This window comes from Vanessa atalanta, chromosome 26 (assembly GCF_905147765.1).
Source record: "Vanessa atalanta chromosome 26, ilVanAtal1.2, whole genome shotgun sequence".
Lineage (NCBI taxonomy): Eukaryota > Metazoa > Arthropoda > Insecta > Lepidoptera > Nymphalidae > Vanessa > Vanessa atalanta.
In genome coordinates, this window is record NC_061896.1 from 5502481 (window position 1) to 5522206 (window position 19726).

The 19726-nt window shown below is 33.8% G+C and overlaps 1 protein-coding gene across 1 annotated transcript in view; it reads left to right on the forward strand.

Moving 5' to 3' along the window:
• Positions 1–547: 547 nt before the first annotated feature.
• Positions 548–19726, forward strand: part of LOC125073991 (hemicentin-1-like) — a gene marked incomplete at its 5' end in the record, with an annotated part of 48490 nt that continues 29311 nt past the window's right edge. The window contains one exon of the mRNA XM_047685143.1: positions 548–626. Coding sequence (XP_047541099.1) covers positions 548–626 — 79 coding nt within the window. The remainder of the gene's footprint in view (positions 627–19726) is intronic.

Genomic DNA, 19726 nt, shown 5'->3' on the forward strand with positions numbered 1-19726 from the left:
ATATATATGGCTTTTTATAGCATGTAATTTAAATAAATATTTTCGAAGATATTACATATTTATAATACAGGCACATAGCGGTTTGTACTGTCTAATGACAAAAAAGCTGTGAACGTTGTATATAAAGACAATCTGTATATGTAGTATCAGAATTGCACCCGCGCGAAGCCGCGCTAGGTCGCTAGTATAAAATATAGTAGCAAAAATAAAGACTGTCCTTATTTTTACCGATAATATACCAATTGTAATTATTTTTTATTTTGTTACAGATCCAGCTGTTGAGGCATCTTTCCACAACGATAAGGCGATGGACTTATTAAATGCTTTCTTAGTGAATTCAAAACAATGATTATGAGTAAACATCAATTCAACAAATGCAACAGATAACTAAATTGCGAGTGTAGTGTTGTGTATCATGTGTATCGTTAAATAGACTCAAATAAAAAAAAAAAGATATCAACTATTAGTAATATAATTCAGTGTGTAGTGATGCGAAATTATGTATATCGATAAATAGAAGCGAGTTTTAAAAATGTGTTTGTGTAATAGATTGTTTTTTATAGTGATTGTTTGTTTTTTTATAAACTACGTCAAATGTCAACAAGAAGTACTGATAGAAGAATCATGTGAGTATAACTTGTATTAGTATATTTTTTAAACACATATATATATATATATATATATATATATATATATATATATATATATATGTGTTGATAGGCAGTTACGTAAATGGAATATCGGATGATAAGTTGTCAGCCCTTAGATATGAACAATGATTGACAATCAACCTTGGTCAATCTTACCAACCTTTCAAATTCGGTTGGTAAGACTGCAAGCTCGTCTGAAAAGGTACCACCACGTTTATCACATATAGTACCGTCAAACGAAGATCAGGATGAGTGACTATTATTACAGACACACAGACGCAACATCTTAGTTCCCAAAATTGATGACGGCAATGTTGTTGGGCTTGAAAGATGGCCATGTTTAAAATTTCTTTGGCCAATATCTATGGGCAGTGGTGACCACTCCTTCTTCATCTTAATGTTAAATCACAACTATTCCACTTTCTAAACGATAGAACCTTGTGAACCCCATTGTTGAATAAGCTCTAAAGTATTATAAAAGGAGCCACTCGTATAGCCCAGCGTTGGGACACGTACAGGCTGCTACTTTAGATATTCTTATTATAGTCCATAATAAAGATTCCAATTTCAAATAAAAACACCCGCATCCGCGCCCTAATTGAGCATCTAGGGGTATCCTGAAGAGCTATTTTAATTAAATGAAGCACTTCCATTTATAATTGGAAACGCGATAGTCATGTTCGCTCTTAAAATATGATTGAATTTCCGTTTTTTGAGTTCCGTAATCTCCACGAGGACCAATCTCCATATGACTGAGCTAGTTCCTGTTTAGTTGATTTAACATAACTTACCGGTTCTTCTCGGTAGAATCTACACTCCGAACCGGTAGTTTTACGTGCTTGAAAAAAGTTTAGTTTGATTTTAAACTGTGCAAGTAATTGAGCTATGTTTGATTCGTGGTGTTAATGATGAATATATGTATGTGTGCGTACTATTTATCGTGGTCTGGGTGTTTTGGTCATGGTTCCGATGGATCGGTATTTTAGTAATAGAATTCAATAAGATCATATTTAGAATTGTCACTTTGCAATTGACATTTTAGAAGATTTTTGTAATTGTTTTCGATTTTAATTCGTTTTTTTTTTTTTTGTTTTGGATCAGCTTTTTGTAAACACGTTAAAGTGTTTACAGAAAGCTTTTCTATATTTAATATAAAAAGGGGAATAATTATTTGTCTGTTTGTGCTGCGGCATAAATTATATTTATATCATACATTTTCTTTTTAAAATAAATTGCTTCCGTGTGAACCCGGCGGGTCGCTACGCACTGCATCGAATACAAAGTTCCTTAATACAAGTCGCTGTCCTTTGAACATTTTTATAATAAACCTGAGTAAAAAATATAAGGCTTCGAAATGGTTTCAAATTTGTTTCTTAACGACAACTCTTATAATCTTGAGCTTGTAAAGTAACGAAGCTTATCTGCATTACATGGAAGAGATTATTATTATTATTAGAAGTTAAATATATTTAGTGATCTCGTATCGACGTACAAGCTGAGGTTATATCGAATTACCTATACTTTATATATTTACTCAGACAATGAAAAACAAATGAATCGCGATGGTCGAATCACGTGAATCTGAAACTAAGGTAGCGAGTTCAAACCCGAAAAAGCACCATTTGTCATCTTGTTTTCGGTGAAGGATAAAGTCGTGAGGAAATGCATGTTCCAAATGCAATGTCGAATGTATCAATCAAAATCAAAATATACTTTATTCAAGTAGGCAGTACAAGCACTTTTGAATCGTCATTTAATAATACTATATTAAGTGAAGCCACCACCGGTTCGGAATGCAGATTCTACCGGGAAGAACCGGCAAGAAACTCCGTAGTTACTCTTTTTTAACTTTTAAAATACAAAGTTATGTTAGTGAAATACAATTATATATATGTATATAATATATCCTGCCTGGAAGTCAACCAGTATTAGCTCCACGCTTTCTTATCATCTATATAACCTTGTATTGAATAATATCCTTTTTTTATTAATGTATTTTTTACATTATTTGAATTTATAAATATTAACGGAATTTTATTTTAGAAACGGCTATACCTTGCCCCTAGAAGGATTTATTGACTTTGCAGAGTCGGAAACTTGGCGGAAATTTGTCCACAAACCCGTATTGAAATTGCGTGACGTAGATGCATTTACCTACAACTTATCTCATATAACAAGAGTTTTGAATATTCCTGGTTGAATAATCTTTAAAAATACTGGCTATAAATTAACGCAAAAATTCTTTGACTTTCATGTAGAATAAACTATAATTTAATCTTAATTATACAATATTCACTTCTATGTTTAATTAGCCGAGTGGTTTCAATGCGTGTATCTTAACGGATAATGGTGGGTTCAAACTAATTTGTGTTTTTATAGTTCATATCGTAATCAGCTAGAGAATATTCTGAATAAAATTGAATGTGTCTAATTTCAATGAAATGCCACATGTCCACCAACCGACATTAGTGTTAGCCTCAAACCTTATCCAAAGGGAGAGAAGGGCTTATTTCAGCCGTGGGCTAATTCCAGGTTGTTACAGTGCAATGTGTAGGTATGTAAATTACTGAAGATGAGTAAGTAATAAGTGTCTTGACGATCTTTTCCGGCATCGAATCTATAGTTCGAATCGGTGATACCAAATTTGAATAAATAACACAATGATTTTAAATTTCGAATAATAATTAATGTCATATTTAAACACTGCAACGCAAACAGCATATCGTACATAATTGCATTATATACATTATGAGATTAATGAATTTAAGCCCCGGAGCGAAATTACAAACGACGTGTCGCCCGCACGTCAATTAAGCTAATTTAAAACAATGACGGACCCCCAACGTATCGCCCGCAACGCGATTTAGAACCGGCCTCATTACTGGGTAACCGTTTGAAAGGATTGTGTAATTATTTTTACTGGTATTTTAATCGTGAGATATTAATGTTTGAGAGCATTGTTTATTTGTTTTATTAACCGACTAAATAAGATATATGTACAAATTTTTTGACCACATTCATGTGCATTTAATCTTTTTATAAACGCAAGGTAAAACAACTACCTTCGATCTACAAATAAACCGGTGAAGAACCGGCGAAAACTGGTTTTTCTTTTGATTTTTTTTTTATTTGTACAGTTTTCAATATGATGAAGGAAAAGCCAAGAGGCGATTAATTTATTTCGTTTACTAATTAGTGAGTTCATAGATAATGCGTTTAATTAAGCAACAAGCCTCATATTCACTTAATAATTAAATAGATTATTAAGTACTTACTTAGTGAATATATCCTGATATCTAAACTATTAAGATATCTATATTATTACCGTCTTATGTACAGATAAGATATAGATATCAAAAACTGGAATATAGTGCATATGTTAATTAAAACAAAGTTTAAAGAAACATACTACATACGACTAATATTTACGAACGTATACATAGTTCGAAGTACAATTTTTATTTCAAATCTGCCTTTAAATTACGTATATGGACCATATTGATTTAATATTGTCGATATGTTTACAAGCACATCACTTGTTCCCCCTTTAACCACGAGTATCGGGTGACAAATCGCTGACACCGTTACGTCCATAAACGCCATCAAAATCGCCCGTCCTTGTCGTATCTTTAGTTCTCAACATACGTCAGAGCGAGACGAGTATCGGAAGGATCTTGAAATCTAACAAGTGCTCTGATTGAAGGAGCCTATCGAGAGGACATATGAGTGTGTGATCTGAAATCTACAGTTTAAAGTTTCACATTTAGTTTCATTCATTAGTTGTGTTTTTATTTATAGGAATTACATTGATTTATAGAAAAATCTCACAAAGATGAAGTATTGAGGTAGAAGGTTTTCTGTTTTATTAGTAATATTTTATAGCACACCTTCCACCCCCACAAGGGGTAAAATGATATAAACATTGTCTTTTTTCCCTTCCCCGAAACTCAAACAAACAACATACCATATTTCATCTAAATAGGTTCAGCAGTTTGAGTTTAATATTAATATGGATTGTACTAAAAATAAGGATAAATCTGTTTTTTGTCGAGCAATCCTCGATAAATAACGTAAGCGAATCTGCTCCCATAAATGTATAACTGCAATGCTGTATCGATATTTGTGCTGTATTATTGTATGTTAAGCACAAAGAACGAATAAGCCCATTGAGCGAAAAGCTTTCCGAATTCATTATGGATTTTAGCTAATATCATGAAAGCCATGAATTTAATTTCGTAACGTATTTTTGGGTCAGTCAGGACACGTTTCGGTTGTTTTGCTATGTCATAACACGAATAAAGCGTGGTTGGTTTAACGATGCCTTATTGCTTTATGATTTTTTTTTTTTAATTCTTGATTCTTGAACTTTTTTATTGTCGATGTCAGGTCATCACCTAACGACCGATCCCTAAAACGCGCGTGAAACCGCGAGCATCAACTAGTATATACTATAAGAAACATTGTATATATCAAATAAATAATTTAGATACAATAAAATTACTTTAAAGATTACCTCTTATTTTATGAAATAGATAGTCAGACGGTAAAATAGATTCCCTGACCTGACATTGACTCTGTAAGCAATATTATCATTCCTTACATCGCAAATGCTCTACCAATCTTGAGAATTAGGATGTTATCTCTCTACACTGGCTCACTCACCTTTTAAAGAGGTTCACAACAATACTAAGTATTGCTGGTGGTACCTACCCAGACAGACATGCACGAAGCCTTACCACCAAGTCAATTTCTCTATTACTTACTTTGTAGTATTATATTCTAAATATTTAATGAATGATGCAATTACAGATTGATTTAAAGAACGTCTGTTTATTCCTTGATTACGATGTATGGAGCCAATGTGTACGGAACACGTTAATTTTCAATCGAGGGTTAAAAGCCTTGAGTTAGTCTCCAAGCCTTTCAGTGCAAAACATACAAGTCTTGATTGCCTGTAAAGATACAAATATTAGATGAACAGTGTTAAATGTCTACCTAGTCTAGTTGGTCACCCGCAAAATCTCTCGTTTTTTCAAAAGATTTTTTAGACATGATATATGTATGTCTGATAGATTTTGTTTTATTTTTAATTTAATTGTAAACTGCAACACTCATTCCCATTTGGCGCCATAATGATGAAACCCTATTTAAATGAAATTTATAATGTCAAATAGTATACATAATATATAATATTTGACAGCTAGAATTTTTCAGCTAGAATTGGAGTTTGTCGATAACAATTTCTTTTAATTTTTTTTTTACATATACAGCCTTATTCTTCGTGATCTTGTAACAATTTAGTAAATTGCAATTATTAATTATCTTTAAATTTCTGCACTTCTGCGGCTGGAGCTCTTCAAAATGTCCATAATGACTGGGACAAAAATCGGATTACACTATTGATATATAAGATAAGGGCATATTTTTACTAGGTGGCCATCCAAACCCTTTTCGGGATAAATGTCTCATGTCAACGGAAATTGACTTTCCGCCTTTGGCGAGTTTGGAAAAAACATTATGTGTTGTTGATTTTTTTGGCAAAACAATGTTAACCTGATTAATCCCTTTTTAGACAATTTATTCTTTTTTTTATGATAAAGGTAGACGGACGAGCAAATGGGCCATCTGAAGGTAAACGGTCACCATCGCCCATAGACAATGGCGCTACAAGAATACCAATCATTCCTCACATCGCCAATGCGCCACTAACCTTGGGAACTAAGATGTCCTTTGTGTCTGTAGTAACACTCATCCTTCTAGTCGGAACACAACAATACTGAGTACCGCTGTTTGACGGTAGAACGTATGATGAGTGGGTGGTACTTAAAAATAAAATAGAACCCAAAAATGAACACTAAATACTTCTGCATAGTTAAGTGTGAATTTCATTTGAGAAAATGAGTTGGCTCCATGTTTCTTGGCGGTTCTTTCGGTTGAATAAACATTCCGAATCGGTAGCTTTACACTCAATTTAATCCAATAATAAAGTCCTATGAGAACTTACTTTAACGTTCATTAACGATGTTTTTATTTATGATACGAAGTATTACAAATCCAAGTAGATCTAGGTCACAAGTACCATATTGGACCTGTATCAGATTACTTGATATATTGGTACCACGGAGAGATGTCTCCGTTCAGATGTCTTGCTATCTATTTAATTCCATATCTGATAACAGAACTGATTTCCCAAACAAATTTAACAATGGCTATTTACTAACATGCTTATGTTCGCGTGACTCGCATTCACAAAGGCTTTCGTATTTGGAGCTATTCCTATAACAGTTCTATTCAATGAAATGGATTTAATAAATCATAGAGTTTTTGATGTAACGAAAATGGTATGAACGTGTCTCGGATCTGAATTGAGTGATTGAGTTTTTCTGTCAAGTAATTCGAGATGGCCCAGTGGTTTCTATTCATATACAATTATGTATATAATTAATTAGACGAAAAAAAAGACCCGCTGAGTTTCTTTCGCCGGTTCTTCTCAGGTCAGGGTGTTCCTTTTTCCGAACCGGTGGTAGTGTTTAATTTGACCATCAATAAGAAAGTGTAATGCTTCTATATTGAATAAAGGAAATTGAGTTTGAGCTTGAGTTGGAACGCGAGCATCTTAACCGATGATTTCGGTTTTAAACCCAGGCAAGTACTACTGAATTTCATGTGCTTAATTTGTTTTTACAATTCATCTCGTGCTCGGCGGTGAAGGAAAACATCGCGAGGAAACCTGCATGTGTCTAATTTCAACAAAATTCTGTCACATGTGTATACCACCAACCCATATTAGAGCAGCGTGGTGTAATATGCTCCAAACCTTCTCCTCGAAGGGAGAGGAGGCCTTAGCCCAGCAGTGGAAAATTTTAAAGTTTGTTAATGTAATGTAATTATTCTCAGTACCCGTTCGGAATTAAAAAGTTCGCTTTCCCGAGAAAGAACAACGTGTCGTCGTTTTTGCGCTTGATCTCGTTGATTCAGATTACCGTCCATCCAGATTATGAAAAAGACGAAGCATAGAGTGCTTCTGTGTTTGCACAAACTTGTACACTATTATTTATGCTGCGCTGTTTTGATTTGACTGTGGTTTTTAATCATGAAATATTTCGTAATTGATTTAAATAATAAGTAATGTTTATAATAAGCAATAAATCATAATTTAATAATTCTTATAATGACGAAATAAACATATGTATTCATAAACGCGTATTAAAGGCGATGTTTCTAAAATTTGCAAGTAGTTGTTCCATGAGTTTTCATGAGCGTTAAACGTCACTGATCCACCCCCATTGGTCGTATCAAATTTCTCAATAACTTGACTATCTAACGAAAAAAATAATTTCAAATCTAACTGACAGATCTAAGAGTTCTTTCTTTAAATATTTTTATAGTATAGATATTGTTCTCATCAACCATAATAAGTATTGCGGTATTAATGTTATTGAAGAAGTACTGAGGCTGGTACACCTTCTATCTCAATACTTGTTTAAGGGTAAAAACTATTTAAAAATTTAATTATTCGTGATTCCGTTTTGAGGTTTCTTCATTTTACCGCCAAGCACATAATTATTTTGCCGAGTTTCACTGTAATTAAGTGAGCAAGTTTTAAAGGTAATATTGGCATTTTATAGAAGAAAAATTTAAAAAGCGGAACTTTGATTTGTATGAAATAAGTAATTAATTGAATCGCATAGATTTTTACATTGAATATAAGGAACTTAACAAAAATAATAATACGAACGATTTCTCTAAATCCGTTTCGTGAAATATGACAAGAATAATAATATTGATACTTCGAAACAACTTACGTACTAAATGTGAATTGGTTAATAGCAAAAAAAAATACATCCAAATGTTATGTTAAACGTCATAAAAGTCAATATGCTTGTAAAGATACGTCATAGACCCATGATTGTCAGCATGTTGGCAACTTACGAGATATCCCCATGCGTCCTCGTGAAGAAAAAACTAAATAAAAGCCTCCCACGAGTCCCTCGTACTGCGCAATAATTCGTTCCCTAAAAGGGTATACTAAGTTTATTGTACCCTATGTTTTTACTAAACAGTGGTATCACACCAGTAAGAGCAGACCTCCCGCGACGCTGCAATTATTAGACTTTACTATAAAGGCTTTGTTAAAATGCTTTGTAATATTTGCAGGACATTTGATAATTAATCTTTCATTTATAACTTGTGCTTTGCTATTGGAAAGCAAATTGCAAATACTAGTGCATTTTTATTTATTCGATTCAATTATTCGACATGTTATTAAAATACAGGTTTTAATATTTATCATTGAATAAATAATTGAAGATAAAGTCAAAATATTTATGCATTGAAATAGTATTTCTGATTATCAAAAACCGCTTCGAAAAGAAATACCTGGACAGAAGAAAAATATGTGTTTTTTTTTCAAACAATATTTGTTGACTTTGAATACAATAATAATTATTCAATAAATAGTTTAATAAAATCCTTTACCACGTTTTATGGGACTTAGTAAAAGCGTATACGCTTACACACAAAAGAAAACAAAACAATTATTAACCCTGTGTTGTCGTGTAACAGAGCTAATCTTATGTTTGTTCTTTAGATTAATAGTAGGTACGTCACAATTTATAGAATAATCATTATGTTATTAATAATAACATATGGCGTTATCAAAAAGATATTGAGAAGATCAAAATAATAGTTGTAAAAGTTTCGCAAGGTAATTTGTACTGTTTATCCTATTTAGAGGGTATTCCATAACAGTGCTACTTTTAAAACATTTTCTGGCTAGCTCAACCACTCTGTGGAACTAACTTTTACCGGACCTTCAGGAAAAGAGCCTACTCAATTGTCAAAGTCCAACAGTGTACCTACAAGCTTCCCGTGAAAAGTCCGTATAGACATTTTGTCAATAGACTTTTTTATTCAGACTCGTAAGTCCTTACGACAAAAATCTGTGCCAAGTCTGTGTCGTGTGGACCTGCCATTATGATACTAACACTAACATTATATGTTACTAAGCAAATAAGAGTTGAAAATTGTATTTAAACAGTCGCATTGACACGCAATTTTGACTCTTATATCTTTTAATTATCATAATGATTGTAATCAATATCTCTTGTCAACACAGTTCAGTTTTGTATTTGACGATCGAATTTAACGTTGAATTTTGATGATAACGGCTTCGCTTTACTAGTTTAATTAATACAATCCATCAACTAGGTTAATGCGTTGTGATAATTATTATTTTGATCTGTTGCATATTATTCTATTCGAGATTATATAGATTAGAGATGAAAACGAATTTAGTATTCGATGATTTATATTCGATGTATTAATATTAGATGCTGGGTAAAATACGAATATTTGTTTTTGAAGTGATAGCTTCTTATTATTAAGAGTAAACCATACTTTGTTACGTAACGCGTTACGTAACGGTACGGTAACGGTAGTACGGTTATAATCAATAAAATATTTTATTAAAAAATAACCTTTCCTTACATTATCATATTAAAATACATACAATTGAAGCAATAACAATTTCAATATTATAATTTCTATTTAGATTAGTTTAAGATATCACTCATGTCGGGCGCCCCAAGACGAATTATTATATTAAAAAAAAAATATCCTGGAACCCGATCGTAGTGCCACGTACCGGGTCTTAACATCCAGTGATTCGCTCAACCACACAGAAAAAAAATGTCGTTCAGGGCTTCAGTGACATAAACATACAGTACAGAAGAATTAAGCGCGCAAAAACTATTTTTTACATTTGATAAGCCAATTCTTGACGAAAGTTTACTGGCTTTTCACATCAGGCTACTGCCCACAGGGGGAAGCTGAAAGTTTTAATTCCGTTGATACCTACGAGCACCTAGGAAGGTACGTGAAGCCTTTTATCGTGCGCCTAATCTCTTTCTAGTTGTGTCATTGGAATATACCCACGAGATAGTAGAGTGTTTTCTTTTGTGCTTGCGCTCACATTTACGCACCATAATATATCCTGCGCAGCTGATAAATGTGTTTCTGATGATCTCCAAACATAGACAAAATAGGTTACGCTCGTGGCGTCGTTCACGTTTTAGGGGTTGGTTGTCAGGTATTATTCACACAGTATTTTTATAAACAGCATATGTGTTATTCTGATGTATGAGCTATATTATTGTAAAGTTTCATTAAAATCCATTCAGTAATTTTAATGTGAAGGCTAACAAACGCCTTTATATTATTAGTAAGGACATAACCACACATAAGCACATACAGACGTTTGCTCAGATTTACTTAAGTAGGTTTTAGAATTGGTCTTCCGAGAATAATACTGGAAAAGCTCATTTTAATACTACATCTAGTACATAACGATCGTGGTAAATACGAACCATTACACGGTTGTAAAATGTCTCGTTCGTTAAACCTGTCCAACAAATTACTCCTCCCTTCGTGATAAAAAACACCAAATCGGGAAAACATTGTATACCCTATTTGGTTCTACATTTAGTGTCCGATAAACTTAGTGTTTTTTCAAATTGGTCTCTATTGCTATTGATATAAGGCTCATGAGAACGATATTGCTGTCACGATACAGCAATAGTGGTATGTAGGTGTTAATCGGTTCGGCTGATTTATTACGTGTTAAAAAAAATCACGCCTAACTCACTGTCGTGAAGTCTTTCGGTAGTCGCATATAAAAAAAGAAAGAGATAGATATATCAATGGGAGTAAAAAGGAAATAAGCGTTATATTTGTACCTTGTATTTATAGTGTCAATGCTGTAAATGTTACCATTGTTACTATCTTAACCGAGATGGCCTAGTGAATAGAACATGTCGATATATTCCTAATTAGTGTTATAAATCATCAACCCGATAAGAACCAACGGTGGAATACTCGCCAACCATTACGTAGAAGAACAAAATGTTTTTGCTTAGCGGTCCTACTTCAAGGCTTCCTTAAAAACATTGAAATTACAACCACAACCTACACATTGTATATTTTGAGTATAGTACAATCAGCAATAATTAGCATTTTTGTGTTCCAAGTACGAGGAACATGAGGTTGACAAGACCGAAAATCTACTCGCAGACATGGTCACGTCGTTCCGTCAAAAGAAAAAAAAAACATCTAGAAGAAGATAAATAAAAAATAACATAAATTAACTATTCTTATTCAAGCCGGATTATAGGTAATTGGGATTTTCGTGTTCGAGAATTTAATTTAAAAAAAAGCTTCCATAGGCTCGCAATGTAGATTCTACTGAAAAGCCGGCAAGTGACAAAGCGAGAAAAGTTACTACTACTATTTAGGAATACATTTCGTTAACGAGGCTACGCTTTTTCTTAAAGCCTCTTGTGATCGATTCACAGCGAGTTACAACGAACGCTGATTGGTCCAAATTGCGACGGCAATCTAAACTATATAAAGTATAAAGTAATAAGACTTTTTCCCCCTATAAATAGATGTACTTCAAACAGGCCATTGGACCGAATATCTAACGTTGAACCAGTTAGGTATTTGTCCTCTGAGATAATTAAATGATAAAGTCTATCACTTACGACAGTATTTCTACTATTATAATTTTCTATCTAGTTGGTCCAAAAAATGGTCTCCAATGTTTGTAAATAGTTCCATCTGCTAAATAAACTTTTTACAGGTCGGGTGAAGTTATACCATATGTGAATTCTCCGAACCGCATTGGAGCAACATGGTTGGATGACTGCGATATTCTTCCTCAAGAAGAGAAGACCCTTTTGCCTAACCCTGAGATATTACCATAGTCTTGCAGGCTTTTGGTCATATGCCCTAATAAAAAAGATCAATCTGGACCTTTATCATATATAATCAATTTTAATTTAAATTTTTATTGGTGGTAGGGGTTCGAGCAAGCCTATCATGATAAGTACCACCTACTCATCATATATTTTATTGCCCAACAGCAATGCAATATTATTGTGTCCCGGTTTGAAGGGTGAGCGATCCAGTGTCAACTATAGGGACATAACATCTTAGTTCCCAAGGTTAGTGGCGCATTGGCGATGTGAGGAATGATTGGTATTTTTGCGTCTATGGCGAGGTGACCGCTTACCATGTAAGGAATGGTTATTATTTTTTGCGGCGCCAATGGGCAGTGGTGATCAATTATCATCAGATGGCCTACTTTTCTGTCCATCTACCAGTAACATAAAAAAAATATATATTCTAATTGCACTTTTTTTTAAATTGGAACTTGTTGATGTTTTAAAAAAATATCTATTGACGTCACAGGTTTAATTTTAAAGTAAACAGTGTCATAATAATCCTATGATCGAACAATTTCAAACTTCTGATGGATTCAAATATTCGTTGAAATCTGTATATTGAAAACTTTGCGATGTTCGTTAAACAAAATGGACAAAACCAATACAGTTAATAATCATCCAAATATTACTCAATACGAAGGGTACATAAGGGTTTAATTAAAACGATCGTATTAAAAATGATTGCTGACGCTAATGATTTATTTACTAAATACGTTTCGTATTGGTGTCAGTTATTCACAATTTAGCGCCATATGTTGACAAGCCATCTTAGATAAGGTAAGATTACACCTATCTTGCGGCAAGGTTCATTGAGCAGGATAGGGTTGTCAAACGATAAAGATCAGATAAAGATCGTAGTACTAATATATAGATTTTGCATAATTAGCTTTCGCTCGCGTATTTGGACGGTCGGTAGTTTTAAGTATACAAAGTACTCTATCTTCTATCTTCTTTTTTCATACCGTTTAGTGGTTGAGCCGTAAAAGCGTAACAGAGAATTACTTCGCTTTTATAATATACGTATAGATTATATCGGTATAATTTAAATTTATTATTAGGCTTTCTGAATGTACTGAGTATTTAAAAAAATTTAGCACATCGAACTACTAAACTCAAACAACATAGGTAATAAAAAGGCACGGAAAGCAGGAGATAAGTTCGTGAAAAAAACAGAAACTGCAAATATTAATGAACAACCACAAATGCCTTACATTGTCGCCGTCTCATAAAGGAAGATTAGGACTAGTATATAACTTATAAGGTCGTACTCGTAAAGTCTATTATCAGATGTGACTGTAACGTAAACCGATTCGTCGATCCCTTTTTCAAATCCCGCAGACATTTTTATCTTTGGCATTAAACAAATTAAGTGTTCTTCGCTTGGCGTCGGGACTTCACGATATGGAGAGGACCTATTTGATTAAAAGGCGAATCGCAAATACGTATTTTCGTTAAATTGTCGGCTTAGTCACACATCAAACGATTGTCTTTGCTCAGTAACAGCCACGTGTTCGTTGTTTTTTTGAATGAAACGGCAAATACTAAACTTTTTTTTTTTTGTTTTTCTTTATTATATCGATGGTAGAACTTTGTGTGATCGTGTGATCGGCTCGTAAGTAAGCTTGAAGAGAATCACAGTTATGTTATCGCCAGTTTTGAGCAGTACGCAATCCGGAACAATAGTAGTGTCACATAAAATTAGACTAGATAATGAATGATAATCAATTTCGGGCAAGGCGACCGTTTTTAAAACTTACCTGACCTGTGCATTATTATTGTGTTACTGTACAAGATTTATTATAAACTTTGCTTCAACTTTTAACCATATACAATTGCGACATTTCGAAAATTGTAAGCAGTATGTTACGGTTTAAAATCTTCCTATAGTATAATGTCGCGAGATAGATTATATATATATACATACATAATACAATGGCATATAAAATATATTAAATAATTTGTTTATGAACATATTATAAGAATAATTCACTTGGACCTTGGAGTAGTAGTGCAAAAAGGTTTATTAAAACTATAACACCTCACCTTATTGCCAGTACTGGTAGCTTAATTTTTTGGCCAGAGGATCGGAATTACGATTCAATATGGAAATGCTGCTAGCATACTTGCCACCATTACCCGCTATCATGATTTATACATTGTTGTATGTATCAGATTTAACAATCGATACTAAACCAATAAAAAATATACCCATTTCCCGTTTAAATGTTCCAACCCTGAAACTGGATCATTTCTCCACAAACACTGAGATGATATGACGGACGCTCTCGTGTGATGATTTGTTTTGCGGATACATTGCGCCGGTTGTCACAAATGCTTATTCATCTGTTAATAATACGGGTATATAGTCTATAAATGATTGATCTGGAGCGATAATAATCTTTATTCGCTCGGCTATTCTGTTAATTATAATTATATTAACAATGTTTTCGTAATAATTTGGATTTATATTGTCTGGCTTCGTCAATAAGACACGTCAAAGTTTGAACTTATTTGGAGAAGAGTGGAGATATTATTCTGTCATTGTTATGATAGATTTTGAAAAAGAGTAACTACCGAGTTTCTTGCCGGTTCTTCTCGGTAGAATCTACATTCCGAACCGTTGGTAGCTTTACTTAAAATAGTTTGTTAAATGACGATTCTTAAGTACTTGTAAAAGCCTACTTGCATGAAGTATATTGATTTGATTTCATTTGTTCAAAATTTAAATGAAAATATATTTTTTTCATGTCGTTTTCAAAATTATTAATGACATCTCATATCACCAATGCACCACCAACCTTGGGAACTAAGGTATTATGTCTTTTATTACACTGGCTAACTCACCATTCAAATCGAAACATAAAATACAAGTATTGCTGTTTAGCGGTAGGATATATGATGAGTGGTTGTACCTAACCAGAAGGGGTGGCTTTACTGTTGCCCTGCGAGGATTCATATATTATTTATTAGATTCAAACATTATATTATATATAAAAAGAAAAATTGTAACAGTTCAAAAATAAAATTGTTTCCTTAATTAGGAGACAATTTTGCACCGTTGATCGTAATATTAATTGTATATATTTAAGTGCTATTTCATCTCATAAATATGTAAAGATAGAATTTTTCAATATTATTTTCCCAGATGGACTCACAAAAGCTTTAACGAAAAGCCAGTAATAATATAGAACGGTCAATATAGTCGGATATCATATTTATTATGATATCAATAGATTAGTTATGGTAAGGATTCTTCCAAAATTGTTAGACTCTCTAAAAGTTATAACGACTTCAAGTTATCGTACTATTATTAATGTCCACTATTTTAGGCATACGTATACAAATAAAAAAAAGAATATATCTGTCTGATTTTAAAATGTTTGCCCTTTTTTAGTCAATATGGCTATGCTGCTCCCCAACAAGAATAAAAATATTTCATCACAATTCAATTAGTCATTGTGTACGTTAAAATGGCATATTTTGAATTTTACGTCATAAATTGAATTCTACGCTGGTGAAGACGAGGGTTTTGTGAGTTCGCAACAACGTCAATACACAGCCCAAAATAGCTTGTCATCATCATCATCATCATTAACAGCCTGTAAATTTCCCACTGTTGGGCTAAGGCCTCCTCTCCCTTTAAGGAGAAGGTTCTGAATCATATTCCACCACGCTGTTCCAATGCAGGTTGGTTGAATGCACATGTGGCAGAATTTCGTTGATATTAGACATATGCAAGGTTCCTCATGATAATTTTCTTCACCGCCGAGCACGAGATGAATTATAAAGATAAATTAAGCACATGAAAATTCAGTGGTGCTTGCCTGGGTTTGAACCCGAAATCATCGGTTAAGATGCAGACGTTCTAACCACTAGACCATCTCGGCTCAATAGCTTGTATCAAGAACCAACTTGTTCATAATTCGTATTTATTATTGACTGATTCAATGATCTAAGTAGTTTCTAGACATGTCGAGCATTATTATATTAATGATGTGTTTTCGTGACTAATTTAAATATCAATACAGTTAGATACAAAATAGTACTATCCACAACCACCCTGAATTTAATCATCAACATGATTTATTTTAGTATCTAGGAAATTTCTAGAACTAAATCTGTTGCTGACATTGGGATTCAAATACTTATTTTTATGATATAGATTCACGGTCTCCACTCTAGAACCTTCATGCCCCAACTGCAATCAGTTCTTCTGCAGATATGACCGGCCCACTGCCACTTCAGCTTCGTTCTCTGTCGGATCACCTCGTTCCAGATTTGATCTTTCAAAGAAACGCAAAGCATAATTCTATCCATAGCCCGCTGAGCGACTTTGAATTTGTGGACCAGTCGCTCTGTGCGTGTCCACGACTCGGTTGCGTAAGTCATGACGGGTAGGACGCACTGGTTGAAGATCTTGAAGGTCTTCAGGCACTGGGGTATTGACGACGTGAAGACTCGGTGTAATTTTCCAAACCCTGCCCAGCCCAGCTGAACCATTCTACTGGCTTCCCTCTTGAAGTTGTTTTTACCTAACTGCAAACTTTGTCCGAGACGCGGTGCTTTGCGTGCACACGTGCTCACGTGTAGCGTTCCATTTATATCGTCAATATAATCGTTAATTTTATAATTATCTTTAAAACACAAACGTTGTATAGCAGTTTACTTTATTATTGAAATTGTTTGAAAGTTTACTGTGATGTTCTTTTTAAAAGATAAGTTTTGAATTTATTGTAAGGTAAAGTTGAAAATATTAACCTTTGGTAGGTTGGCGTAAAAAAGAATAATTCGAACAATGTCCGTAGCAAATTAGAATATAATGCAATATTATTATTTTTTTCGAAATATCAAAAATATATATTTAATCAAAAGATCCATTGTAAAACATTTATTTAATCACTAATTAATTACTAAATCAAAATACGGATTAGCAGAGATAAATACGTGTATCACGAAATAACCAATGTTGCTCAGCGCTCCTCAAACTCCGTCCTCGAGTTAAGGTTTCGTAGATGACGTGATGTGATTAGATGTGGGGATACTCCGACTTGATTGGTTGACAGCATTAACGTTGATTTGTTGTTTAATTATCGCTAGATGGCGCTGCCGAAGTTAATTAATTGCTTAATACGACTGTATCCATGTTACTCAGGAATGTTGAATATTAACATTTTTCAATAAAAAATATGCTCAGGTCTGGGTTTGGACCTATGGAGGCCCTGGGGCAACAGAGAAGTGGGAACCCCTAGTTATTTTTTTATAAATTATTTTGAATAACTACTATATTTTGTATGTATACAAAATATAGTATAGAAACTATACTATATTATACATATAAACCTTCCTCTTGATTCAATCTGTCTATTAAAAAAAACCGCAATAAAATCCGTTATGTGATTTTAAAGATCTAAGCGTACATGTTTTATACTATGTTATGATGTGTATCTTTTGTTAGAGACTCATAAATTAAATAAATAAATTTCTTATACATTAAAATTTTTAGTAGGACGTTTTTAAGATTTGTTACCAAACATCTACTAGAAAAGTGGTACGTATCTTTAAGAGCTAGTCGGATAGTCAATGTTCAATAGCTAGTCGCAAGCGGTAGACGCGAAGTTGACGAGCAACGCGATTATATAAGAACTCTTGAAATATTGAACATTAAAATACAGCGATACGCTATCTTGATATATTTACCTTTAAATGTTGTAATAAGTAAAGTATCAATACATATCACAATCGTGTTCCGTGGTATGTTTCGAGTTTGTGACAAGTGGCACAAGGGGGACGGGGAAGAGGCTACACAAAGTTCATCAGACAATTGTCAAAGTGACTTCACTAACGTCTAAATTATTCAATTTAATTTCGTCAATACTTATTTCCAAATCATATATGTATTTTTAAGCCACATTTGTCTTTTCCATGTAATCGATATAAGCCGATATGGCATAGTTGTTAGAACGCGTGCATTCTAACCGATGACTACGGATTCTAACCCAGATGACCACGGTTTTTGATGATATCGGTAGGGGGACGAGCAATTGTCCACTCGATGGTAAGTGGTCACAACCGCCCATAGACAATGGCTTTGTAAGAAATATTAACCATTCCTTACAACACCAATGCGCCACCAACCTTGGGAACTAAGATGTTACGTCCCTTGGGCCTGGAGTTACACCCTTCAAACCGGAACACAACAATACTAAGTATTGTTGTTTGGCGGTAGAATATCTGATGAGTGGGTGGTACCTACCCAGACGTAGTACCATGTAAATGATGTGCTCAATTAGTGTTTATAATTCATCTCGTGTATGTGTCTAATTTCAATGTGTATCAACGAACCCGCATTGGAGCGGCTTGGTGGTTAGCTCCAAGCCTTCTTCTCAAAGTAAGATACTAGCCCTCATTATATACGACTGATACATTAATTTACGAAGTAGATAATCACTATGTGCCTTTGTCTAAGTCCGCAGATGTCATTTTGTAACTTGACGCACCAAAACTTCACAGTATTTAACATGACATGCCGATTGTCTCGTTGGTTCAATGTCTAGTTTGATATAGATCCCAAAAGACCTGGATCCCAAAGTCTTGGAACCGTTGGTCGGGCGGATAAAAGTTATCGGTAATTCTCAGTAACGGCCCGGATGCTGTTAGTTGGAAGTGTGTACAATCCCTTGCCTTGTATGTAAAGCCTTATCAGTCCGAACTCTTTCCAAACGTGTCTACCGTCCAATCGGATTTCCAGAGAGGAAATAGAGAACGCATAATATGTCCTGCGTAGTTAGGTCTATCTTGAGATGAAGTTGCCGAAATCGGTCAAGACGATATTGTGACGAACTAATTCCATCCAATGATACGGAGCGGTAATAAATTGTCATTATATCAATTTAAATGTCTGCACTTTCTCTTGCAGCGTCAGTTGGCAATTGGTGTTGATTTATTGTCACTCGTTACGGACAATTGGACACTTCTCGTTGTTTTCTTTGTGCAATATTTATAACCAGGTCGTTAAGATACGCGAGAACAATTATGTTTACATATATTTTCTAAAAAATAATAATAAAATTAACGTATATTTTAGGACATATGGTGAGATATCGTGACGTCACCACAGATTATAAGACAAATGACAGGTGGAACGCACGGAGAATTATAGCGAAGCAACAATAACGAATACAAAATTAAAAGTTAATTAAAATATTATTAATTATTATTGACGTATTAACAAAACAATTTGTTAATATTTCAATCTCTATTTACATTATAAAGAGGTAAAGTTTGTTTGTTAGC